This window comes from Sceloporus undulatus, chromosome 5, assembly GCF_019175285.1.
Source record: "Sceloporus undulatus isolate JIND9_A2432 ecotype Alabama chromosome 5, SceUnd_v1.1, whole genome shotgun sequence".
Lineage (NCBI taxonomy): Eukaryota > Metazoa > Chordata > Lepidosauria > Squamata > Phrynosomatidae > Sceloporus > Sceloporus undulatus.
In genome coordinates this window covers 192,683,559-192,709,726 of record NC_056526.1, presented here as the reverse complement: position 1 = coordinate 192,709,726, position 26,168 = coordinate 192,683,559, and the positions used below count along the sequence as shown (strand labels likewise).

Sequence of the window (26,168 nt, the reverse complement as noted above, 5' to 3'; positions counted from 1 at the left end):
CGAGAGCGGCGACGGCGACGGCCGCTTTGGTGTTTTATCATTTCCCATAATTGGGGAAGGAAAGGCGGGGGGCGAAATAAGGCGCCCATGCCACGTCGGTTGCTCACCTCCGCAGCTCATAATAATGAGATGATCATCTCATGCAGCCTTTAATTAGGAGCCGAGCAGTTAATTGATTTCTTGGGTATGTTAATTAAGAAATAATGAGGACTGTGCTGTAGCAGAACGAGGAGGCCAAGGACCCTGGATCCTCCCCGGCCGTCGCACCGGGCTGGAAGGGGGCCAGGTGTCCAGGGAAACTCTCCACTCCCAGGAGGAGTGGGCTGGGGTTCCTCCCTTTGGCCTAGTGCCCCCCAAGTCCCATTCTTCCTCCAGGGAGAAGTATGGAGGATGGGAAGTAGTGGCTTGAGAAACACTTCTTCCTCAAAGGAGAGCTGTGGAGGTTGAGAAATAATGTCCTGCAAGACTCTGAGGACCACACCACACCTTGCAAGGGGACACAACCATGATGTGCCATGATGGTGGTGTTGGGACTCAAGCCACTCAAGGCCACTGTTGGACCTTGTCCTGGGTGGGGACTGGCTTGAGTCCCACCATCACCATCATGCCACCTGGTTGTGTTCCCTTGCAAGGTATGGTGAGGTCCTCGGAGACTTGCAGGCCACCAGTTGCAGTAGCCCACATCCACAGGTGGACCTAATTTAGCACCACGTGAATACCACTGTTGCACAACTTTTGATATACAGCCAATGCTTGCAACTGACACCACAGTGTGTACTGTGCAAGGCACAGAGGCAGTCCGCCCTGTGAAGTATGCACTGGCACACTACTCTAGGTGTGTTATTGTGCATTTGCCATGGTTCCACGGGTGGAACTCTGCTCTGGCCACCATCAGCTGGACATTGAATCATATAGAATCGTAGAGTTGGAAGAGACCACAAGGGCCATCTAGTCCAACCCCCTGCCATGCACATCCTTTGTACTTTGTCCAAAAAAGCCACTCTGTGTGCATAGTGCAACTTGCACCTGGTTTGTCTGGCCTTAGAGACCAAGTGTCTTGCCCACCCATTTGCTCCCCTGTGTTGCAAATGCTGCCATGTGTGGGAAATCTGTGCCTGCAGAGACCCCTCTGCCCAGGGCAGTGCCAACATCCCTCTCTCCATTGCTCCAGTTTGTCTCCCATGCGCAACATCAAGCAGCACAAAGAGGGCAGGTTGGCTCTTGTAAGGACCAGCCAGACCTCTCTCTGAAGGAGGAAAAGGCAACAGAGTCATAGAATCAGAGTTGGAAGAGACTTTGAGAGCCATCCAGGTTAGTGGCTTCCTAAGCCATTGCCCAGGAGGTGTCCTGTGAGGTCATGGCAGAGGCTGGACTGGGTGACCCTTGAGCTCTCTTTTCAACTCTATGATTCTATGACTCTGATGGCATCACCAACTCCTCTTGATTTGACCAGCCAGGGCATTGGTCAGCGTGGCAAAGGCCTCTGCAAGAGTGTTGTGTTTCTAAAGGTGTAACTGGCAAGATGTCCATATTCCCGTTATAACTCTTTGAGCCAACTTTAGCTGCCATGGCTGCACCTTAGATTGGGATTTGCACTTAAAGGGATCTTGTAGCACCTTTGAAACTACTTGTGTGAAAGAAGTTGTAGCGTAAGCTTTGGTAGACTTGGTTTGGTCCCTTGTAGTTTGGGGAAGCACTAGGAGCTCTAGAGGGAACCGTGGCACTTAAAGTGTAATCATAGCACTATGATTGTGTTGCCTGAAATGGTCATATTGTGGAGGGGACTTCAAATTCTCTCCCAGCAAGCACTGACACTGTATGTAGTTTGGAGCAGCACACCAGGGAATTATCCCACCCTAAACTGCAAATCCCAGGCAGTGAGAGGGGTCCTAGGGCTGTGACTGTGTAATGTGAAGGAGCTTGTTTGCTGGGGGTTGCAGCAGCATTAGTGCTTGTGAACATACACACATGGGTCCAGCAGCTCTTCCCTCCCTCCTGGGGGGCCACAAGTAGGGATCACTTGCAGTGGGGCCAAAATAAATGTCCTTTCCATGCAAAAATAGGAGAGGAGCGGCTGAGATGGGGGGTCAGAAGGCAGGTCTTGAATGTCTGCAAGGAGGCAGCTTGCATTGTAGCGATGGAGGCCTGGAATGGTTTTGGGGGAGGACAGGGGGCTTCTGCTCTGCTGCTGCTGCTGCTGCTTTCCACCTGGTTCTTAAACTGAGAACTCCTTCCCAGGATTTGGGTGGGAATTGGAGGTCTTACTCCCCTTGCCTCTCTGTTGCCCACCCTGCGCCACTTGGGCTCTTCTGTCCAGTGACTCCTGGTGCCCTCGTCCTAAGAGCCATCTTCTCTGATGTCCACAGGGGAAGGTGGCCTTTGGACAGAGGAGCCAGGAGACACCCACAGTCTTTGGAGAGAGGACCTCACCTCACAACTGAGGAGATACCTCCTTGAGGGACCAGCTGGGATTTCCGTCCCAAGCCAGAAAATCTCAAGGGCACAGCTTGGCCCTGACCGGCTCAGGCGGAAGAGGTGCCCACATCGGGCACTTGCCCAGGGCCTGAGCCTCCCTGGGCATCCTCCAACAAGGCTACCTGGCCACTCCAAGGGCCACGCACCTTATGGCTGCCCCTCTCCAGCCACAATTGGGAAACTCTCAAGGGAAGGGAGGGGGGTCTTCTCCTTTGCACTGTCACTTGTCTTCCAGCCATTTTGGAGATGGCGACCGCGCTCTCTCTCGGAGTGCGGGTACCTCGTGTCAAACGTCAATCAACTTTGAAACGTGCACAGCGTCTTTTTAACTTCCTCAATAGATTTATTGATCACGACACTTTATGTAACACTTCTAAATGTCTGGAATAAAAGATGATGCGTCTAAACCATTCTGGTCTTGTTTGCCTGTGACTCATTGTTGAGCGCCAAGCGTGTGCCGCTACGGAGGTGAGGGCAAGATGAGGTTATTGCTCCCCCCAAAATGAAATTTTCCTCCAGTCCCCAAATGTCTAGCGTTGCAGAGAGTGAGACAATGCAAACCGCTCACCCTTAAAACTCCTCTTCTGTTTGCTATGTTTGCACAGCCTGAGTCCCTTTGCTCTTTTTCTTTGGGCGTGTAGACTGCATTTATAAACGCTCGGTTGATGTTTTGAGGTGGCGCAATGCTGGAAATCTAAGGACGGAAGTAATTCCTGGCTCCGTAAGCCTTTTCTCTTAAGGCTTGGCAGTTTCCTGACTTCACCAAGCCCAAAGGAGAATTCCCCAAGGTCTCTGGAAGTTGCTTTTTCTTGGTGAACACAGGCAAGTTGACCCCTTCAATGGGTTTTAACCCACACTGCCAATCCCTGGCATGTTGCCCTGGCCCCACATTCCCACCCCATGGACTCTTGGTCGGTTGAGATGCTCCCTGTTAATCTTTGAGCTCACTTTTGGCTTGGCTGACCACTCGGCCGATCAACCAGTAACTCATCCCTGGACAACCATTTCCCCACCAAAGGGGTTGTTTCTTTTACCCTCCTAGATAACTAATTAAAAGAGTAATCATTATCCAGATTTGGGGAGAAGAGCTGTGTGCTAGTTTAAAGGTATCTAGCAGAAGTGTGTGTCTATGTGTGCATGTGTGTGTGTGTTGAAGTGAAACAACAACAGGACTGGCCTCCATGATTAATGGTGCCTCCAGAAGCCCCATGCGTTGCCTCCAACATAAAGAACTTCTCCTTAGAGTTCAAGAAGATGACAAGGCTGTCATGCCCAGATCCAGCTTCTATTTGACACTGGCAGATGTACAATTTCAGCCAGCATTTTTACGCAGAAGACCTTAGGGAGCTGGGGATGTTTAGCCTGGAGAAGAGAAGGTTAAGAGGTGAAATGATAATAGCCCTGTTTAAGCATTTGAAGGGATGCCATATTGAAGAGGGAGCAAGCTTGTTTTCTGCACCTCCAGAGAATAAGATAAGGAGCAATGGATGCAAGCTACATGAAAAGAGATTCTACTTTAACATTAGGAGGAACTTCCTGAGAGTAAGGGCTGTTCGACTGTGGAATATTCTTCCTCAGAGGATGGTGGAATCTCCTCCTTTGGAGGTCTTGTTAAGTAGACCCACTTAACCTCTTGCATTTATCGACATGTTGCCTCTCCATTCAACCGTGGGTTTACTCTCCAAGGGTTGGGCCCTTTCTTCCTCCAGGTGAGCCCTTTGCTCTCATTATTTGGGCCCTTCTTTCCACCACGTGACCCCTTTGCTTTCAGGGGACTTGCTGTCTCTCTTGGGGTCTCCAGGTAGCCTTTCCACAATTCCCTCCTATCACTGGGGTTTTCTCTAGCCTCCCCCATCACCCCATTGGTCACCTCCTGGACAGGTCACCTGCCACCCAAAGGTCCAAGGAGGACAGAGAGGCAACCTGTGAACCCACCTGAGCCCTTTCAGGTGTGATGATGATGATGATGATGGCCCTCTTCCTTCCTGCCGCTCAAACCTCTCTTGGCTGACATGTCTGAGATTCCCAGGCCTTTTAGTGCTGCCGCCTTTTATCCATCATCATCCTGGGGCACTTATGCAGATGCCAGGGGAGGCCACTCTGTTTTGAAATGGCCTCAGACTGGACATTCAATCCCCAGCGCAGGTGTGAAGCCACCCTCAGCTGTCACTCCCCTCGCATACCTGCCATACCTGGGGAGTAAACATCCCAGCGCCCAAAGTCTCTCCTCATAGGGCTTTATGGTTTCCAGACCCTTCAGCATTTTGGTTGCCCTCCTTTGGACACGGTCCAGTTTCTCAACGTCCTTTTTAAATTGTGGTGCCCAGGATTCACATCAGAGCAGAGTGACCAGATGTCCTTACCGTAAAGGACCACAGAATGTGAGACATTACAAAATAAAAGCTAAAAACACAAATATAAATATTAAATCATGCTTCCATGCTCAAAATAGAGGACATTTAGGAATTCCTCCTGGATATGTCCTGGAAAAGGAGGATATCTGGCCACGCTGCGTCGAAGGGTAGTCCAGATGGCAAAAGCTGTTACTGAGGAAGAAGAGACAAGTTAGGAGAGGCTGCAGCGCTTTGCTTTTGCCTGAGCATTCTGGGAAGGGCAAGATTTTTCCTGCTTCCTTAATGGATTTCAGTCTTCTTTGAGCTCAGTTTGCAGCAATGGAAATAAGCCAAAGGCAAAGGGATGAAAGTGGGAAGAGCAGAGAGAAACTGGGACATTTTAAGTGGGAAGGTAGAGGACGGGTCAGGACTGTCCCTTCCAAATCAGAAGGGGATGCCTGCATGCAGCCATGTTTGCCGCCATCTTCTAAAGGCCTGGAAGAAAGCCCACCTGGGCCAGGTGCAAAGGGACGCTCCACCTCCCGACATCCTGCAAAAGACCTCCTTTCCCCAGACGCAATAAGGCGCCAACGTATTTCAAACCCAGGTTGTTGTCGGTTGTTTTATTCCCACACAGAGTAACACCCGCCCGCACCCACGCAACACACAGACACACACAGACTACAGCTATCTGTGTCGACGACAAGAGGGAAGAGGTACACGGTCGCACACCAAAAACACAGACACAAAATAATAAATTAAAAACGGGAGAAAGGTATTCCCTTTTGTTTGTTGCCATTAACAATAATAATAATATTAATATTAATCATCATCCAGCCCAAACCCAACAAAGACAAAAGGAGTGTGTTTGCAGCTGAGGTCTTGGTAGATATGTTTATTTGCTTGCACCCGCAGGACGGAGGGTCCGCTCCCCTTGGTTTTGGGGGGTCTTCCTGTAGTCTTCTGCCTCCGCAGGTCCTGGTCAGTCACATCTCTGTCCCCACAGGCTGCCCCATGGGCCAAAGGACCACCAAAAGTGTCCAGCATGGAGATGCCATGTCCGAGAGCAGGCATCCCTCTCGCGTGCCCCTTAGAAAGGGTCCCACCACTGGCAATGGGGCAGAGCACTTGGGGCCGGCCACTGTGTCCCCATTCAGTTCTCCAGAGTCCGTGGTCATCCTGCCCGGTCCATCCCTCTCAGTGTCCTTGGGGCAGCGGTGTGTCCTGTGGCTCTCCATCTATGGCAATCCCTCCTTAGTCGTTAGAAGTGACGTCAATGTCTTCTCCGCTGGACTGCTTGGTGGCAATGCGCCATCGGTTGATGTGGTGCGAGCCTTTCTTCTTCTGGTCCGACTCGGGCCCTTCTTCCTCCAGCTTCTGCCGCTTATATTTGGTCCGCCGGTTCTGAAACCAGACCTTCACCTGGATGGGGCAGGAAAAAAGGGACAAGCAGTCAGGAAAAGGTCATAGAAGCAAAAAGGATGTCGAGAAGATGGAGTGTTCCACCAAAATAGTGGAAGGTCTTGAAATCACCAAGCCTTATGAGGAACAACTTAGGAAGCTGGGTATGTTTAGCCTGAAGAAGAGAAGGTTAACGGGTGATATGATAGCCCTGTTTCAACATCTGAAAGGGGCTGTCTCTTTTCCTATAGCTTGCATCCATTGTTCTGGGTCCTAGTCTCTGCAGCAGCAGAAAACAAGATCCATACTCAACATGACATTCCTTCAGATGTTTAAACAGGGCTATCATATCATCTCTTAACATAGACGCAGCCCTTGAGCCATTCCACAAACGTGGATGAAGCCTCCTTTCCTTCCCTGATTCAGTGGTGGCCATATTGTGGTCAGTGCTAAAGTGACTCAGGCCTCCATTGCCCAGCAAAAAGTCTCATAGAATCCTAGAGTTGGAATGGACCCACAAAGCTCATCCAGTCCAACCCAGTTCTGCCATTCAGGAAGACACCATCCAAGCCCTTCCTGGGGCAGCTGACCATCCATCCTCTGCTTGAAAACCTCCAAAGAAGGAGCCTCCATCACCCTCCAAGGCAGCAGCCTCTTCCACCGTTGAACGGCTGTTAGCATCAGGAGGTTCTTCCTAATGTTGAGGTGGAATCTTCTTTCCTATAGTTTGAACCCATTGCTCCATGCCCTCTTCTCTGGATGAGGAGAAGACTTTCCCCTGGACAATGGACTTTTGCCAAGTCATGTTAGTGCTGACCACAATATGGCCACCACCGAATTGGAGAAGGAAGGGAGGCTTCATCCACTTTTGTGGAACGGCTCAAGGGCTGCATCTGTGTCTGAATTTTTCATTTTCTTACCTTGTCCTATAGTCTAATTTCCACCCTTAAAAATCGTTTTGGCCAGAATTCCCTGTCTGTCACAGTCTCCATTGCATGGCTTTATGCACAGTGAGCTAAGGAGCAGAGGTGCTAAGAGGCATTGTCAGTGAACTGCGAAGGAAGCTGGCAAAGTCTCCCAATGCACATCAGGCTCTCTAGCATGATGGGACTGATGCACATCAAGACCAATGTGCATCAGTCCCATTGTGCATCGGTCACGTTGCAAGGTCCCCAACACAGTAACACAACACCGGCATTACTGAATTGCCCAGTCTTCATTCCCACAAATGTAAGTCCACTGACGAAGTTGTAAGTCCCCAACAGGATTCTGGCACTTCAACTTAATTGATTGGTTGTTCTTTGATCGTGATTAATAATTGCATAAACTTTTACAATGAGTTCATCAATCGCTTTTACACTTTTTTACACCGATAACTTTTATAAAGTTTTGAGCCAGTGTGGCACAGCGGTTTGAGCATTGGCGTGCGACTCTGGAGACCAGGGTTCAAATCCCAGCTCAACCATGAAATCTATTTTGTCGCCTTGGGCAAGTCACACTCTCTCGGCCTCAAAGGAAGGCGCCGTTGCCCTAGGATCGGATTGTCACAAGTCGGAAACGACTTGAAGACACACAGCAGCAGCAGCAGCAGCAACAACAACAAGGTGCAATGATTTAATTGCTAGACTGAGACTCTGGGAGTCCAGGGTTCAAATCCCCGCTCTGCCATAGAAACCCCAAGTGACTTTGGAGGCAAGCCCACTCTCTCGGCCTCCGAGGGATGCGGCGGTGGCAAACCTCCTCTGAATAGTAAACCTAGTCCAGAAAACCCCATGACAATTTCACCTTAGCCTCACCATAAATTGGAAATGACTTGTTAAATAAGATCCCATTTCGTGTAGAAAGGAAACAGCGGAGAAGTTTACCTTATGAGACAACGGCAATGACTTTTCCACAATGGATGCTTGGCGCTAAAATAATCAGAAATGATGGAAATGGGTATTTTGACAGTTTGTCTCAATCAGAAGGACATCAACGTAATGGAGACAGAATGGCTTCTGGTAAATGGGTTTTGCAAGGATAGATGGATTTACATTACTTGCTAATTAGCTTACTTGCTGTTCACCGCTATGATCTTTGGAATAGCGGTATATAAATAAAACAAATTATTATTATTATTATTATTATTATTATTATTATTATTATTATTGGTAGAGTATTAGGATGACAGGGAAATAAGAGGACCTTGGAGGGGGAAGAAAAACCGCTTGCATCCCATGAGTATAAAACTTTGTGACTACTATGGGTTTATATCATAAAAGGATAAAAGAACAATACATTCAAATAGAGCTGGTCGGGGAGAAAGGATGACCTTGCAAGAGACTTGGAGGAAGTAGTGTTTCAGGGGTAGCGTTTTATGTTATTAAGTAAATTCTAATGAACATTATTGGAAAGATTTGCAAATGTTTGAAGAAAAATAAAGTTTAAAAATAAATAAAGTGGAAATGACTCGAAGGAGCAGAACAAGTGAGACGGAGAAAACATGCTGCACAGCAAAGCCTTCCAGGGTCTTCTGCAAGAGACCTTTCCTTCTCTTTAAAGCATCTCCTCCTCCTTTTTTGGACGGCCGTCAGATGGGTATTTTTTGCAACTCTGTTTACATGAAGAACCATATCACTTCTTCTGGCTCATTATCGGAATCCCTTTGTGGTTTTCCTCTTCTGGGACCCTTCCCTTCTCACTCCGTCGCCTGAACACCTTCTTCCCCAGACGCAGCTGCCTCCTGCGCACCTGAAGATGCAAAACCTCACACAACACCTGAGGCCACGCGGCGCCTTCGGAGAGATTTACAAGACTGCGTCCTGCTTGTTTTCAAAGGCAATGCTTCTTTGTGTCGGAGATCCTGCGTACGTTGGGGTTGGAGTTTGGCCCTGGTTGTGCCACACATCTGGCCCAGAACCCAGTTAGTGTCTTACATGTGAGTAAGTTCTCCTACATGGTTTTGTCCAATGCAACATGCTCACATTCAGCGCAAGGCTGTGGAAATGGAGTAGCACACGCTGCACCATTGCAAACAGTTGCACACTTGATCCCAGTTCTGGGGAAATGCTTTGATGGAGAGTTCCTGCATGGCAGAATGGTGTTGGACTGGATGGCCCTTTTGGGGGTCTCTTCCAACCCTATGATTCTATGAAAAGAGCGGGATACAAATAAACAAATAAATAAATAAATAAATACTTGTGTGTGTACATTCAGTTGTGCAACATTGCAATTCACTAATGAAGCACTGTTATCCCCACCACTGTGTAAATCTGTGTGTAAAACCACGTATCTCGAATTGTCAGGGACAATCCTGGTGGCTGCAAAAATGTAGATAAAAGGTAATTTAGATAATTTAGATAACTGAGATAAAAGGTGGTCTCAAGGGGACCCATCGAGCGCCACAGGAGAGGAGAGGGACCCCATAAGTCCTTCACATACCCAGAGTGAGTATTTCTGCAACTACAGTTTGCGCACTGAGACACTGATAAAGAACAACACACTTTTCAAGAAGGGGCAATTGCTAAATTGATTTTAGCTTTTATTTGGTAATGTCCCACATTTTTCTTGAACGTCCGACATTTTGCAGCGCCTTGTCCTCCTTTGTGCTTAGGACATCTGGTCACTCTGGCCACGGCTGCACTTGTGGACAGGAGCTTGCGCAGCTCTGAGCTGAACACACTCTCTGTGCCACAGAAGTTATGGACTTACATATGTGTAAAGCACCAAAAGGGTTCCAGACCATTTTTAATAGGTGACTCCAGCAAACAAGCAAGCAATCCAGGCAGAGGACCACAACAACCTGGAAGGAACCTGCAGCCCCAAATCTGAGGCTCAGCTCAAACATTTAGTGTATTTTCCTTCCCTAAGGAACACTTTTGTGGATGTGTGCAGGCAATGCTCAGGACATTACAGGGGACGAGGCCAGTAGGCTACCATTTCCCCCAATCTGGGTATTGGAGATGCCCAGAGCTGTTTCAGCAACACATGCAGGACTTCCATCAAGGCTGCTTTGGAAGCTGAATCTGCCCAAATGGCGACATGAGAGTTCACCAAATATGTGGCAAATTTGGCAGAGGCTGGATTCAGCCCTAGAGATAGGAAAACCCAGGAGAATGAGGAGAGATCCAAGGGAAAGGGGACCCAAGAGGAGGGCCAGACAAAGCGCTTGGAGGGTGGAGGTGGCTTATTATTATTTTGTATGGCTTGGTACAGAAAAAGAAACCCTCTTACGACGAAATGCCTTTCTCAGAATGGCCAGGGGAATATTGATAATTGCACCGCTCTTACCAAAGTGATAATTAAAGCCAAAGGAATTGTCCGCGACTGAGATTCTACATCATGGACTACATCTTGTAACTTTACATATCCAGAGCTACATTGCGAAAAGGAAAGAAGGAAGGAAGGAAGGAAGGAAGGAACCCTATTAGCTGCCTTGAGTCCCTATACCTACAGGAAGGCAAGAGATGATGATGATGATGATGATGATGATGATGATGATGATGATGATGATGATGATGATACAGTTGGACCTCCGTTTTCACAGGGAATCCATTCGGTACCCTCCCGCAAAAATGGAGCCAATATTCAAGTCCTATAGGCTTGAGTGGGGCATGTGTCACAGGGGCACGCCCCATTGAAAATTACAGAGGTCACTCCTCTGTGGATATTGAAGACCACAGACCTCAGGTCAGCGAGAAAGGAGGGGTAATAATAATAATAATAATAATAATAATAATGGTTGCCACTAGCAATGGGCACCGATGCACACTGGGGCATTTGAGGAGCTCATCTAGACACCGGGTATGAAATGTTGGAGTGCAACAAGAGTGTTCAGTGTGCATAAGAGGGGCCCAATGTGCATCAGAAATGTCTGATGTTAAAAAGGAGCACTTCATGCACATTGGAAGCATCCAGTGCGCTTTGGAGAATTCTTACTGGGGCCCAGATGCATATCTTCCAAATGTATTATGGAAGTAGTCCATAATAAGGGGGCAGAGGATCTGAGGAAATGTGGCGGCACACTGAAGGCTTTGCCAGAAACTATACTCCACCTGAGAACTAGATGTGAAATAGTGGCCCTTGCAGAATATGCTCCTTGCACAGCAGTGAACTGGACATGTTTGTTCTGAAAAGTGCAAGAAAGTGCAAGCATGTGTGTACAAGGTGCACAGGCGCATGACACCAACAGGATCCCAGATGATGCTGGTGCTTTGGTGCTGTCGCAGAAAGAGACACTGATTACCCAAAGCCTTAGCCTTCCTGAGTTCCTGCATGGCAGAATGGGGTTGAACTGGATGGCCCTTGGGGTCTCTTCCAAGTCCATGATCCTATGATTCATCCTTCCTTCTTTTGCACCATTTCACTCCCAACGCCACCAGCAATGCCACAGAAATCCCTCTCCTCCAGAAACTGGCCATTGGATGGCCAAATGTGGCTGGAATCCTCTTGGTCAGCCCCATCCAGAGCAGAACTACAGTCAGCCCTCTGTATCCACAGAATCTTTATCCAGGGATTCAAGCATCCACGACTTGAAAATATTCTCTATCTATCTATCTATCTATGCCATTTTATGTAAGGGACCTGCTACACCATTGTAAATATTGGGACTTGAGCATCCACTGATGGAAATTGCATTATTTCTGCAGCACAGATGCAACCCCAGTCCCATGTCTGTCCAGGTAACACTATTACAAAACCTAAGGACATCCCAGCCTTCCCAAAGTTTGGACTACATGCCAACATTTGCTGCTAACACCTCACTGCATCCCACAATAAAAAACAGGACCATTTCTGCACAAAAGAATCATCATCATCATCATCATCAGATGCACCATGTGTCCAAGAAAGCTCATGCTGCCAACTTCTTTCAGTTAGCCTGAAAGGTGCTGCAAGATCTCTCTACTTATTATTATTATTATTATTATTATTATTATTATTATTATTATTATTATTATTATTATCATTGCATCTAAATGCATCTGAGGAAGCAGACTTTATTCTATGAAAGCTCCTGCTGCCAATTTCTGTCTTTCAGGGAGTCTCCAAGGTGCTACAAGATCTCTCTCTACATACCGATTTTGCAGACTAACACAGCTATATCTTTGAATCATCCATCATCCATGATCTTCCCAGTCTTAAGGACTTTATCACACAGGGAAAGTTGGGGAGGGGGGAGTTTAAACAATGATGCCGTGAAAATTGCGCTATCGCGATTAACATTTTCAGATGATGTCGGGATTAAAGTGCCATCATCCCAGGAATAAACAGACAATAAACAGGGGAGATCCCATAGTCACCTGGACCCAAACCATGCTGGGCTTTCAAAGTAACAGCCAACACTTTCTCTTGCCAAGAAACTAAAGGTAACTGGAAGCCAGTGGAATGATGTTAACAAGCCAGCATGGCATAGTGGTTTGAGCCTTGGACTATGGCTCTGGAGACCAGGGTTCAATTCCCCGTTCAGCCACAGAAACCCATTGGGTGATTTTTGGCCACCCACACTCTCTCAGCCCCAGAAAACCCCATTATAGGTTCACTATAGGGTCACCATAAGTCAGAAACAACTTGGAGGTACACAACAACAACCAATCTGTCTGCTGCGTTGCAGTAATTGAAGTTGGCAAAATTGGTGCAACTCCTTGCAAAAGTCCAGCCTTGAGGTTACCAGCGCACAAACCATTTGCACTGCAGCCATTGGATCCCATTTGACCATGATGTGTCTGCCCTGTGTTTGCTTCTTTTTGCCCATTTGTGGCATGAGGATGAATGCCCAGGGGATGTCTCTGCCATCCCAATGAACCATGTGGGAAATTGCAATGATTAAACGCCATCCAAAACTCTGCAACTGCATCCACACCTGTGACACTGGCAGCACTTTGCTTATGCAGTTGTGGGTTGGATGCAGGTATTAGGCCATTGCCAAGGAAATACATGCTGACCATAAGGGAAATTACTTATCCATAACACATCAACAAGATCTCATGCTAAGCTTACAAAGGAAATAAATACAGTAATAAAATGCAAATGTAAGGACATGGATTGATGGTTATTTGATTTGATTTTACATTTTGCTCACAGCCAGTGACTTTGGCAGAAGAAAAGAGAAGTTTCTGCAAGTCCATCCAACACTCATCAAAACTCGCATCTGTTTCATGATGAACTGCCTGGGGATTTTGTCGCTTGCGGCCGAAAGTGCAAGAGAGATGGACGCGAGGGAGACAAACCACGATTTTGCCATGTAAACAGGCCAAAAGGACAGGACCGAAAGGTTTAAAATGAATGGCTTGGCTGTGTTTTGTTTTTAAAAGAGTCTATTAGTCTGAGCAAGAAAATCAAAGCAGAGAGAGAGTCTAATACGTTTAAGGGACATTGGCAAAATAGTCAGCCAGACTGATAGATGGTTTTCTTTGGGACAGATGCTCTTCTGAATTAAAATAGCCCAAAGTGGGGGGTTTGGGCGCACGGCAGAGGAGACCCCCCCCCAGGGGCTCTGGGGGTGGCGGTGCGGGCACCGAAACGGTGATACAAACACTGATTTCATGACTCACAAAGCAGAACAACAGGAATGCTTCAAGGGCCTTTGCAAGAATGCAGCAAAGTGCAAACTGTCCAAAGAAGACGCTGAGAAAGAAGAGATTCTGATGGTCTAAAGGAAGCCGGGGCTGGAGTCCTTGCTTGACCATTGGAACCCAAAGGGTCACTTTGGACAAGGCACATACTCTCAGCCTCAGAGGAAGGCAAGGGCAAACCTCCTCTGGATAACAAATCCTCCCAAGAAAACCTTGTGACAGGGTTGCCATAAGTCAGAAGTGACTTGAAGACACGCAACCACAACAGACAGTATGTTAATTTCTTTCTTTTGTTCCAACAACACAACCCTTATCCCACATTTAGACATAACATTACATAAACGGAAGTAAAACAAGAGTCTGTTAATGTCAAGGAGAACAGCAACTCAGCTAAATGAAAGCAATACTTTCCCACCATATTTTGGCTGAAGACAAACTTGCCGATAGCCCCGTTCTGACTGCCATCCCTTCATGGCATGTATTTCAGCTGCGCATGATTCCTGTGTTGAAAACCTGGCAACTCTTCCTGAAACCGGGGGCTAATTTGGGGGCACACTGTCTCTGCCATTTCAGTGCATGATAAAAATGCTCCCAATAAGCCAGTTCCTCACCCATTTCCCCAAATGCACCGTATCAATTGCTGTTGTTGTTGTGTGCCTTCCAACTTATGGCGACCCTAAGGCCAACCTATCATAGGGTTTTCCTGGCAAGATTGGTTCAGAGGAGATTTGCCATTGCCTTCCCTGAGGCTGAGAGAGTGTGACTTATTGCTCAAGGCCAACCAGTGAGTTTCATGTTTGAGCTGGGAATTGAATCCTGGCCTTCAGAGCCAAAGTTTAACACTCAAACCACTATGCCACATTGCCACCATATTTGCACCCAAAGACTACCATCCTTTCTTTCTATCCCAAAGATGCTCCAGTGACTGCCAGCAGATGGACCAGGGCTGATCCATGGACCACCATCTTGAGCAGCAATGGAACAGAGAGGCCCCTTTGGGTTCAACCTGTTATTTGGGTGATGAATCTTGCCAGTGATTCCGGTCCGGTGGCAAATGGATGAAGACGTCGGCTATCTCTCCAACAAAGGACCAGAGCGAAGCTCCAAACACAAGCTTTCGGCTTGCTTGGAAGAATGAATGCCTGAGAAAAGCTGCTAGATCAAAGAATCACTCTCCAGCAGTTCACTCCTCAGAGGGATTTATTGCTTTGCTTCAAATAACACGAACTAATCACCAGTATAGAAAAACGCTTACCAACCAACACACTACACTATCTCACACTCCCACAATCCCACAGCACAGCATTTTGCTTATACAGTGGTACCCCGGGATACGAATGCGCCGCCTTACGAAATTTCCGGGTTACGAAAAAAATCCATTGAAAAAAACTGTTCCGGGTTACGAAGGTTATTTCGGGTTACGAAAAATTTTTTGGTGCTTTTCGGCGCTTTTTCGCACGAAATCGCGGCTTTCGCTATTAGCGCCTATGGCTTTTTCGGCTTACGAAAATTTTCGGGTTACGAACGCGGCGGCGGAACGAATTAAATTCGTAACCTGGGGTACCACTGTATACAGAATTACCATGAGGCGACCACTAAGCCCAGCCTCTTCTATACAAGATGCTATGCACCATAGACACCAGTCCCTCTTCAGACTGAAGACAAAGTCCAGCTCAGTTGACCTTCAGCATCCAGCTGCAGCCAATTTAGGCTTCTGCAGCCATTGCCACTTCTGAACATTTTCGCCTTCAATACATTAACATGACCCAGTGCCAAGGTTCTTCCAAAGCCACCATGGCTTGCAAAACCTCTATGCCAGTGCTTCTCAATTTTCCTAATGCCACGACCCTTTAATACAGTTCCTCATGTTGTGGTGACCCCCAACCATAGAGATGGACAGAGGAACAGTGTCTCGGTTCCTAAGACCATTGGAACTATGTGTTTTCCTATGGTCATAGGCAACCCTGTGAAAGGGTCATTCGGCCCCCAAAGGGGTTGCGACCCACAGGCTGCTCTACACCAAGAAAGGGCCAGTGGTCTTCCCCATTGTCTCCATCTCTGTTGGGTCCCTTGGATCAGACTCACCTGGGTCTCGGAGAGGCTGAGGCTGCTGGCCAGTTGCTTGCGTTCGGCGCCGACCACGTAGTGGTTCTTCTCGAAGGCCCGCTCTAGCCTCAGGAGCTGCAAAGGCGAGAAGGCGGTCCGGATCCGCTTGGGCTTCCTGGCAAAAGGGCCGTGCAAAAGGAGGCTCTCCTGGGACACATCGCTGCCTGCAAAAGGAAGGGCAGAGAGGTCAGCGTCCAAGCCATCCAGGCAAAAGGGCATCACCGGCCATCCATCCCTGCAGCACTTCCCTCAGGACATGGTCAAGAACTCACTGAAAACTCTTTTTAGACCCATCCTAGAGTTGGAAGAGACCCCAAGAAGGGCCCTGATCCAGTCCAGCCCCATTCTGCCATTCAAGGCAGCAAATACTGCAACAAACCAAAGCAGTAAATGCTGGGGCCAGCTTCCTTAGCAAATATGTGCCCATAAACATACACACAGCAAAACCTTTTTATTCCCAGATATCTACCTTTCAGCCTCACCGTTAGGAACAGGCAGAGCAGGTTTTCTGTCCTCTGAAGCGCCTCTGATCGCAAAGTGATCTGTTTTGATAAGCCAGACTAGTGGTGCCTATACTTTTACTATAGTTTTAAAATTGTATTTTATTGAATGAATGAATGAAATATTTATTTATATCCCACCTCTTCCATTTTGGGGATTGAGGCGGGTAACAACATTATTATTATTTATTGGGATAAAACTGACCATTTGCTGTATATTGTTTTTATCCTCGATGTTTAGATTGTACGCCGTCGGCAGGTTTTATATTATTTTGATGATTCTGGAAAGTGCTGTATAAAATGTATGGTCCTAAATAATAATAATAATAATAATAATAATAATAATAAGTCAATAATAAGTACCATCAGGGGCTAGCCTGAAGAAGGAGGCTCCTCCCTCCCTAACTGTCATCTTCGGCCTCTGAGGGAGAGAGAAGGCTGGCCCAGTACCATCAGGGCTAGCCTGAAGAAGAAGAGCCCTCCCTCCGGTCCATCTGCCTTGGTCCAGGCCTCAGAGGGAGAGAAGAATGCTGGACCTGATTCTCTCTCCCCTCACCATTCCCTTCTCCTTTTGTGTCGTGTCTTTTAGATTGTAAGCCTGTGGGCTCCCTTTATGGGGACACTGCCCTTGTCTCAGTTGGGACCCTGCATCACGGTTGTGCAGCCTAAATCCCCACATGTGCAGTTATGCATTGACAGAATCCTAGAGTTGGAAGAGACCCCAAAAAGGGCCCTGATCCCTAGGAACTCACCATTCAAGCCCTCCCTGGAACAGATGGCCATCCAGCCTCTGTGTAAAAACTCCCAAAGAAGGAGAGTCCATCACTCTCTGAGGGAGCATCTTCTATTTCCCAATATCTCTTACTGTCAGGAAGTTGCTTCTAAGGTTGAGGTGGAACCTATTTTCCTGTTGCTTACATCCATCGCTGTGTGTCTTGGGGGCTAAACAGATGAGTGGCATGTAGCCACCCCTTTTTGCCCCGGATCGGTGCCCCAGCAACCGCAAGCAGCAGCACTGATCCACTCCCTGGAGGGAGCAAAGATAAGCTGTCCCAAGCAGCTCCCTGGAAGGGATGCCATAAGCGCTGTGGCACAGCGTTATGACGCCCTTTCCGCACTGCGCTGTTTGGGTGCTGCTCTGGAGGTGCATCATCATGACACATGCCATCTAGAAGGGCATGCACCAAAATGGCACCTGGGTGGCAGTATAAAGGCTTTGAGCATACGGACACTCAGCCCTCACCCCATGCACAGGCAGCACAAAGTGACAACCGGTATAGCCCTTCGTCTCTGGAGCAGTAGAAAACAAGCTCACTCCATCCTCAATATGACATCCCTTCAAAGAGTTACACAGGGCTATCCTATCACCTCTTAACCATCTCTTCTCCAGGCTGAACATCCCTAGCATCTCCCCATGTCTTTCATCATAAGGCAAGTCCAGCTATGCACCACTGAAGGCCAACATTGCACAACTGAACCAAGACGCCCAACTGAATGCATAAGTCATAGGAAGGGCTTCATGTACCCTTGAACTTAATGCATCCATCTTGCAACACAGAGAACCCCCCCCAAAAAAAATCCAACCACTTCATAGTATCCAGACCCAGCAAAAGGCTAATGGAAACCATCCAGGGTCAGGGTTTTTCCCAGCAGACAATGGATCTCCAATTAAACAGACACAAATCCTCCTTTCATATCCTCCCACTCTGAGGCCTTGCCTTTCAACAACAGAACAATATACAGATTAACATGGAAATCACTCCTCCCTAGTCAAGGTCACACAGGATAGATAGATAGATAGATAGATAGATAGATAGATAGATAGATAGATGATACATAGATAGATATCCCACTCTCTTCCAAGCCAGTGATCTCTGCAGATGCCAAAGCCACAGATGCTGGTGACACATCAGGAATAAACTCTTCCAGAACATGGCCTCATAGCCTGAAAAACCCACAAAAAACTATGGATGCCGGCCATGAAAGCCTTCACTTTCCATAAGACCCTTGGAGTTGCAGTGGCGCATCACTCCAGGTCTTAAGCTGTGAGTAGTAGCAGCAAAGCCCATGCCTATCAGCTCAACGTCACCAAAGCCCTTCTGCTCCCTACTTGGCCTGACGTGTCTTCCTTATCCATTTATAATTGCTATTCTCTATATTTCATCTTGTCTCCAGAATGCTTCCAAATTACAACAAACACCGTTCAGTTTAAACACACAAAGGGTCAACATTAAAATGGAATCTGTTGCCATTGCATTCAGGGTTGTGCAGCATCATTCCAGACATGCCGATTTACGCATTGTGCCACGCGAGTCTCCAGCTGAACGGTGATCTTTCACGACTGAAGCAAGACGTCAAATGTGCAACTGAAAGCACAAGCCAAGGCACATGTGCATTCATGCGCTGCACACTTGTGCTTATGTGTGGATACGCAAGGTGTGCACTTCATATTCATGTGCATTGATACCACAAGAGCAACTCTGCTGCAATGAACTCAATGGGGGACAGGTGTTTTTGTGGGATTTTCGGGCGATGTGGCCATGTTCTGGAAGAGTTTATTCCTAAATAAGAGTTTATTCCTGAATGAGGGATGTTCCACATCAGGTAATTCATCATCATCATCATCATCATCATCACAAAATTAAAACTAGTTTAAAAAGTAAATCATCAAAAAAAAGTAGCAAAAAGAAAACTCCACATGATTGTAAATCCCATCCATAGCATCCTAGGAGTTTGTCACACGAAGGCGATCGGAAGTTTATCCTGGGAATATCCTGGGGAAATCGCATTATTACACAAAATGATTTCACACGCCGTCGCACAAAACCCACCGTTAAAGTGGTCACAAAGAAGCATTGATGCGTGTCTTTTTATTTTTGGGATTTCAGCGACAATGCATTTATGATGTGCTTCATTTGCACAATTGCATGTGATAATCTTCACGCAATTACTTGCCGTTTCCACTTCATGTGCGGGGTGCTTTAAATGTGCTTTAATCTCTCTTTAATGCCAAAATCAGGCCCAGTGTGATAAACTCCATGGCTAAAAGTGCATAACATGCAAAAGTTAACAATGTAATGGACCTATCAAAACATTTAAAACCGGTTAAAGACACAAATCTATGCAGCCTCCACCAGCGGACCGAGACTTCTCTAGTCTTCCAGTTATTCATATTTGCACTTTTAATAACTAGCTGAGTGTTGTTGCTTTATAGGTTATTTTTCGGCATATCGATGTTTACACTTTGTAAGCCGCTTTACTACAAAACGGTGGAGGGGTTAATGATATTTAGGTTGCAAATAAGGAAATAAATTGGATGAGTCTCACGTCCTCGATGCACATATTCTGCATCAGTCGCAGAACACTGTGGTCCTAGGAAAGGGATTGTTTTTTCTCCTTTTCATCACCAAACTTTGTATTGAAGAGTCTTAATAAATTCCGTGGCTGAGAACCAAAGAATGGTGAAGTTTTCCAGAGACACAAATGGGTTGTGGATTTCATCCAGGTAATTCTCAAAGGCTCTTCCAATAGATTACACAAATACGGAAGGAGGGGGAAATAATATTTCCAAAGCAGAGATTGCCAATGTTTGTATCTACAGCCTTTATGTGCAAACAGGGAATATTATGCTGAGCGGTACATTTTTAAAAGCGTGTTTGAGAAATGGAGCTGTGGCTGGGAATGCATCCGGATGCGCAGACAGCGGTGTGTGTGTGTGTGTGTGTGTGTGTGTGTGTGTAAAGGGACACACTCCAGCTTTCCTTGCAGAAGGGCAGTTGGTTTGGGAGAGACATAAAACAGATCAAGTGAGATATCGCCCTGGATGCAATGCACAAAAGAAGAGAACATAGAAACAATCTGCCTGAGATCCACCATTGGGAGACAAAGCACAATTGCACACCCATTGAGTCACAAGCCGGTTGTGTGACGCAGCCTCCTTAGTAAACCGCAGCGTTGCAGAACCCAGTGTAAAATTTGCAACGCACAGTGTGCAATGCACAATGCATACCCACGCACCTTGGCACCTCATTCGCAATCTTCTTTCCACAGCCTTGAAATGAATGGAGCCTCTGCACACTGGACAAAAATGTCCAGCGCTTCTGCAAAGGAATGCATGCCTGCAAAAGACACCAACAAGATTCCAGCCTATATCTATCTATCTCTCTCTCTCTCTCTCTCTCTCTCTCTCTCTCTCTCTCTCTCTCTATCTATCTATTTATCTATCTATCGCTTTATTTATATCTTCCTTTTCCACTCCAAAGCTGTGAGTTAAGTAGATTCTGGTTTCTGGCTTGTTTGGTCCAAACTTTGGGTGTGAGACAAGAGCGGCTTCTGCCTTTGAGTCCGGAGTCGTCTCTCTTTGGTTCTGGATAAAAGAATATAATTGCTCATTTTTTAAAAAAAATAGAGTTGCATTTTATGCACAGAGTTAAAAGCTAATTTTTAAAAAGTTCAATCTGTTCACCCACAGAATTATAATGTGGTTCAATTTTTGTGGTTCAAAAATTAGGAATTAGACTACTCCATCTTCAAATGTGATCTTACTTTTGTAGGGGCTGCATTCATTAATCAAGCATTTTCTGGGGCTGCGGGGCATAGAAAAGGTTGGAGCCCAATGGTTCATTTGCAATGGGGAAAATCCCCTAAGAGTCTGATCTCTCTTTCTCTCTCTCATTCTCTCTCTCCTTTTCTTCCTCTCTGAATCCCTCCATCCATCCATCTGTCCCTCCTTCCTTCCTTCCTTCCTTCCTTCCTTCCTTCACTTTCTCACTCCAATTAATTAATTAATTAATTAATTCTCTCTTATTTTGTATCCTGAGACCCAGGGAGGCTCAACAGCAAAACAAAGCTGACAAACAATAACTATAATTTTAAAGATTTAAAAAGGAGCAAATAAGCTTTAAATGATTATTTAATAATTTGTTTAAACTATTTAATCTCTTGCAATTCATCTCTTGCACAGATTTCAGACATTGCTCCTCCAACAGCTGTTACTCTTAAGGGGAGAAAAACCCTTGTTATTGGTGTCAGTCTTCATTCTCCATGTTTGGTTGGAGTCTCTGTTGCAGAATTTGGAGCATGATTTTGCTTGCGTGGGAGATCAGTGCTATGGTCCCATAGTTGCTGCAATCTTTTGTGTCTCCTTTTTTGTGGATGGGGATGTATATTGATCGCTTCCAGTCGGTCGTTTTGTTTTCCATATCTGTTGATGTATGTTAGTTGGCACTAGGGCTAGTTCTGTCAATGGGGATCGCAGCAGCTCCATTGGAATAGCATCTCTTCCGGGTGATTTGGTTTTAGCCATTTCCGCTTATTGCAGCTTCCACCTGGTTTTGCCTTTTAGAATTTGGGGTCATCCTCATATGGCTCTTTATTCCATGTGTCCTTAACTCTGTCCATTTCTTTTATATAGTCATCTTTTTATTCCTTCCTGGTCTTGAATTGTTTTTATTGTCCCGGTCCTTGGTTTGAACTTTCCTTTGATTCCCCTGATCTTGTGGAATAGGTCTCTTGTTATCCACTTTTCGTAAAAGCCGTTGTATTCCCTATGTATGATGGTAGGTTGTATGGATGTGAATGTATGACATGAATGGATGTGAGAGCTGGACAATTAAGAAGGAGGATAGGAGGAAAACCAACTCCTTCGAAATGTGTTGCTGGAGAAGAGTGCTGAGGATCCCATGGACAGCAGCCAAAAGGACAAACCAATGGGACCTGGAGCCGATCAAGCTGAAAACCTCCCTGGAAGAAGCCAAGATGACAAAACTCAGGTTGACGTACTTTGGACACAACAGGAGAAGGCATGAATCTCACGTTGGAAAAGACAATGATGTTAGGAAAGGTGGAGGGAAGTAGAAAGGGAGGAATGCCACAAACAAGATGGAGGGTGGACTCTATTAAAGAGACCAAGAGTATGAGTGTGCAGGACCTGAGCGGAGGACAGAGGGTCTTGGAGAGGTCTCATCCATAGGGTCGCCATGGGTCCAGAGCGGCTCAAGGGCAGTTAATAGCAGTGCCACAATGCCTATTAAAAAGCAACTCATGTTGGTATTTCCCTGACCAATTCTTGATACTTCTGACTTTAGTTCAGTGCTCTTAAATTGCACAATCCACAATTGCTTTGGTGCGTCCGATGGGACTGAGCCTTTGCAAAAGGCACCAGTGCACTTTATAGGTACTTAAAGTGCAACTATTACTTTATTAAATGCTTGGATCACTCATTATTCAACTCCAGATATATTACACTTACGAGAACAACAGGCGCAATGACAAAACTGGAATGCCCCGTTTCAAAAATGATTAACCCAAATTGAGATTAAACATTTCCTGAAATGGAGCCATCTCCCTTTGCACCAGACAGTTTGGCGCACGAGGCAGAAATAGCCTCCTGGGAAAGTCTTAGCACATTTGGGGTGGGCTTCTGTCATCATCATCATCATCATCATCATCATGAATCGGAGCCCAAGACCCACCAAGTGGAAACAGAGGCAGAAAGAGAAAGTGGTGCAAAATGGTGGCTCAGAAGGTGGGTCCTGGTGGGTCTCTATACAGCTATGTCTGGGTGACCAGATGATGTCCTCCTTTTCCAGAACATGTCCTCCATTCCAACCTTCTCTCCAGGAGGAATTCCTAAATGTCCTCCATCCAGGGTGACCAGATGTCCCCCTTTTCCAAGACATGTCCTCCATTTCAGCTTTAGCTTCCACTTTAACTGCCATGGCTCAGCACTATGGATTCCTGAGATTTGCTGTTTATTGTGGCACCAGAGCTCTCTGACAAAGAAGGCGAAATATCTCACAGAACTACAAATCCCAGAATTCCATAGCATAGAGCCATGGCCGTTAAAGCAGTGTCAAACTGCATTAATTCTGCAGTGCAGATGCAACCTGAGTCCACTTCGCCATCAGCTGCATCACAGCTGGGATCCATTGGGCTTAGTGCCAAATAAAGGAGACCCATTCAATCAATACTGAAATAATAATAATCAACCTGTTACTATGTCTTTCTTATTTATTAATCTGGGTACTTGTTTTACTTTATAACTGTATATAATTCCTCCTAAATTGGCTCATGCCACAATTTAAACCAAGGCACATGAACACAAATCTGATAACGTTTCACAAAAATTAGCCAAATAAACTGCCATATAGAAAGACCAATACTTTAAAATGATATAAACTCATTTATCAAACCATTATTCATAATACCATAATAACATTTTTAAAGCAGTCAAATAAACTACCATATAAAAATATCAATACTTTTAAATGATATAAACTCATTTGTAAAACTTGTTATTCACAATTAAAATGCAGCACATGCCACCCATGAATTCTGGGAACTGTAGTTTTGTGAGACATTTAGGCTTCTCTGTCGGGTGCCACAGCAAACTACAACTCCCAGGATGACCTAGCACTGAGCCAGGGCAGTTAAAGCGGTCACAAAGTGGATTATTTCTGAAGTGTGTTGTGGACCTTAGTTGCAAAAGGCCAAAAATTGCCGTTCGAAGAAATTAGGAAAGGGTCCAGCCTTGTCTCATGTGGCAGGGTTATCATAGAGTCATAGAATCACAGAGTTGAAGAGACCACAAGGGCCATCCGTCCACTTCCCTAGCCCTACACCTAACACCAACCCTAACCCTAACCACCAACCTAACCCACCCTAACCCTAACACCAACCCTAACCCTAACCTCCCGAACTCTAACTCTAACCCTAGCCTGACCCTAGCCCCAACTAAGCCCAACTCAATCTTAACCCTAACCTCCAACCCTAACTCTAAACCTAGCCCTAGCCCTAACCCAACCCCAACCCTAACCCCAACCCCAACCCTACCCCAACCCTGAACCCTAACCTAACCCTAGCCCTACCAACCCAGGCCCAAACCTAAGCCCACCCTAAGACTAACTCTAACCCCCAACCCTAAATCTAACCCCTAGCCTAACCCTAACCTCAACTCAAACCCAACCCTAACTCTCTCCTTACCCCAACCCCAACCCTAACCCTAACCCCAACCCTAACTCTAAACCCTAGCCCTAACCCTAACCTCCTAACCCTAACCCTAACCCCTTAACCCTAACACTAACACTAACCCCCCTAACACTAACCCTAGCCCTAACCCTAACATTAACCCTACCTCTAACCCTAACCCTACCTCTAATACTAACCCTAACCCTAACCCCCTAACCCTAGCTCTAGCCCTAGCCCTAGCCTTAACCCCCTAACCCTAGTCCTAAACTTAACCCCCTAAACCTAACCCCCCTAAGCCTAACCCCCTAGCCCTAACCGTAACCCCAGCCTGGGAGCATCCACCAAGAAGGCCCTGTCTGCACTTCAATTCAATGTGTTCCACTATTTGGGAATCTCCGATTGAATCCCAATTGGAACCGTTGCATTTGTGGAACTCTGCCTATGCACCTATGAACTCCATACATCCATTGCACAATGGCCCCAAAAGCACACCAGCACAACAGAAGGGGATTTTGCACAAGCGCAGGACACACACCAGATGCTGGACGTTGCTTTTGAGGCCAGGTCTCCTTGGACCGGACGATCATCACAGATGCCGTCCCACCGTTCTGGGTCCCTTATTTGTCTAGCCTTCATTAAGCTTATTAATTTTGTTGTTTTTGTTATTATACAGCAAGGCCAATAGCATTTGCATTTCTATTCCGCTTATCAATGAACCCAGCGCTCTCTACAATCTGTAAACCAATTGCCTCCAACAAACCGGGGACTCGTTTGACCGACCAACAAAGGGATGGGAAGCTGAGTCAACCTAATTGATTCAATTTTGTAGTTATTAATATTGCAATTTGTCTGTATCGGTTGAGTCTCCTTTATCTGGAAAGATAAGTCAACCTAATTATTTTTAATTGGATTTTGTAGTTATTAATATTGCAATTTCTCTGTTTAGGTTGAGTCTCGCTTATCTGCGATTCCGAAATCCGAAATATTCCAAGACCCAAGACTTCTTTCCAGGGCGGAGGATGGTTCAAAGCACACAAAATTTGTTTTTGTGCACAATTGTTTTAAAAAAGATAATATTGTTTGCAATTTCCTTCAGGCTCCATGAAAGGTAAACTAATTGCATAGTTAGACTTGGGCCCTATTTCCAAGGTCTCTTACGATGCACTGCGCATGACGTATTGCTATGTTTGTAAAGATGGCATTTCAAAATCCAAAAAGGAATGGCCAGATCCAAAACGGCTCTGGTCCCAAGCGTTTCGGAGAAGGAAGACTTTGACAAAAATGGTCAAAATACAGGATCCTTTGCAGACCTTTTTTTAATGTAAAATCCTTGCTGGATTTGTAGTTTCCCGATTTCTCTCTCTCTGAGGAAGCTAGGATTAAACCACAATCCTCTATATATACAACTATATAAACTATAAACTCGATATACAAAGGGACCGTTAGAGTTGAGCGACTTCTGCGATTAGTGTATTATTGTGGGGAATTTTATTCATTTGGGGAACTTGATGCCATGACCATTTTGACTGAATGCTTAACCTTTGGGTCTATGGACCGTAATTACGATTGACTGAGAACGCTTTGCATGAAAATCGCCAACGCTAACGGAAGCAGGAAAGAATCAGACGACCACGAAAACAACGGCAAACGCAATACATTCACATGAATCTTTTTAAAAAATCAGAATTGATATAGCAATCAAAGCAAAGAAAGTAAGGCCCCCATTAAGTGAATGCAAAAGCTTCTTAACGAAATCTCCCTTTCCATTTTGTGAAAGGCAAAAGCTGTGCAGATACGATAGAAGATCCCGGACTGCGCACATAATGCCCACAAAA

The 26,168-nt window shown here is 46.1% G+C and overlaps 2 protein-coding genes across 2 annotated transcripts in view; one reads left to right on the top strand and one right to left on the bottom strand.

Moving 5' to 3' along the window:
• SFXN5 (sideroflexin 5) overlaps positions 1 to 25,712 on the top strand; it is a 91,128-nt gene extending 65,416 nt beyond the window's left edge. The window contains exon 11 of the mRNA XM_042467000.1: positions 25,280 to 25,712. Coding sequence (XP_042322934.1) covers positions 25,280 to 25,438 — 159 coding nt within the window. The 3' untranslated portion in view covers positions 25,439 to 25,712. The remainder of the gene's footprint in view (positions 1 to 25,279) is intronic.
• EMX1 (empty spiracles homeobox 1) lies at positions 5,431 to 16,658 on the bottom strand. The gene is made up of 2 exons (XM_042467007.1): positions 15,845 to 16,658; positions 5,431 to 6,230 (listed from the first exon to the last, which is right to left on the bottom strand). The coding sequence occupies exons 1-2, from the start codon at positions 16,082 to 16,084 to the stop codon at positions 6,063 to 6,065; spliced, it is 408 nt and encodes a 135-aa protein (XP_042322941.1). The 5' UTR covers positions 16,085 to 16,658; the 3' UTR covers positions 5,431 to 6,062.
• Positions 25,713 to 26,168: the final 456 nt, after the last annotated feature.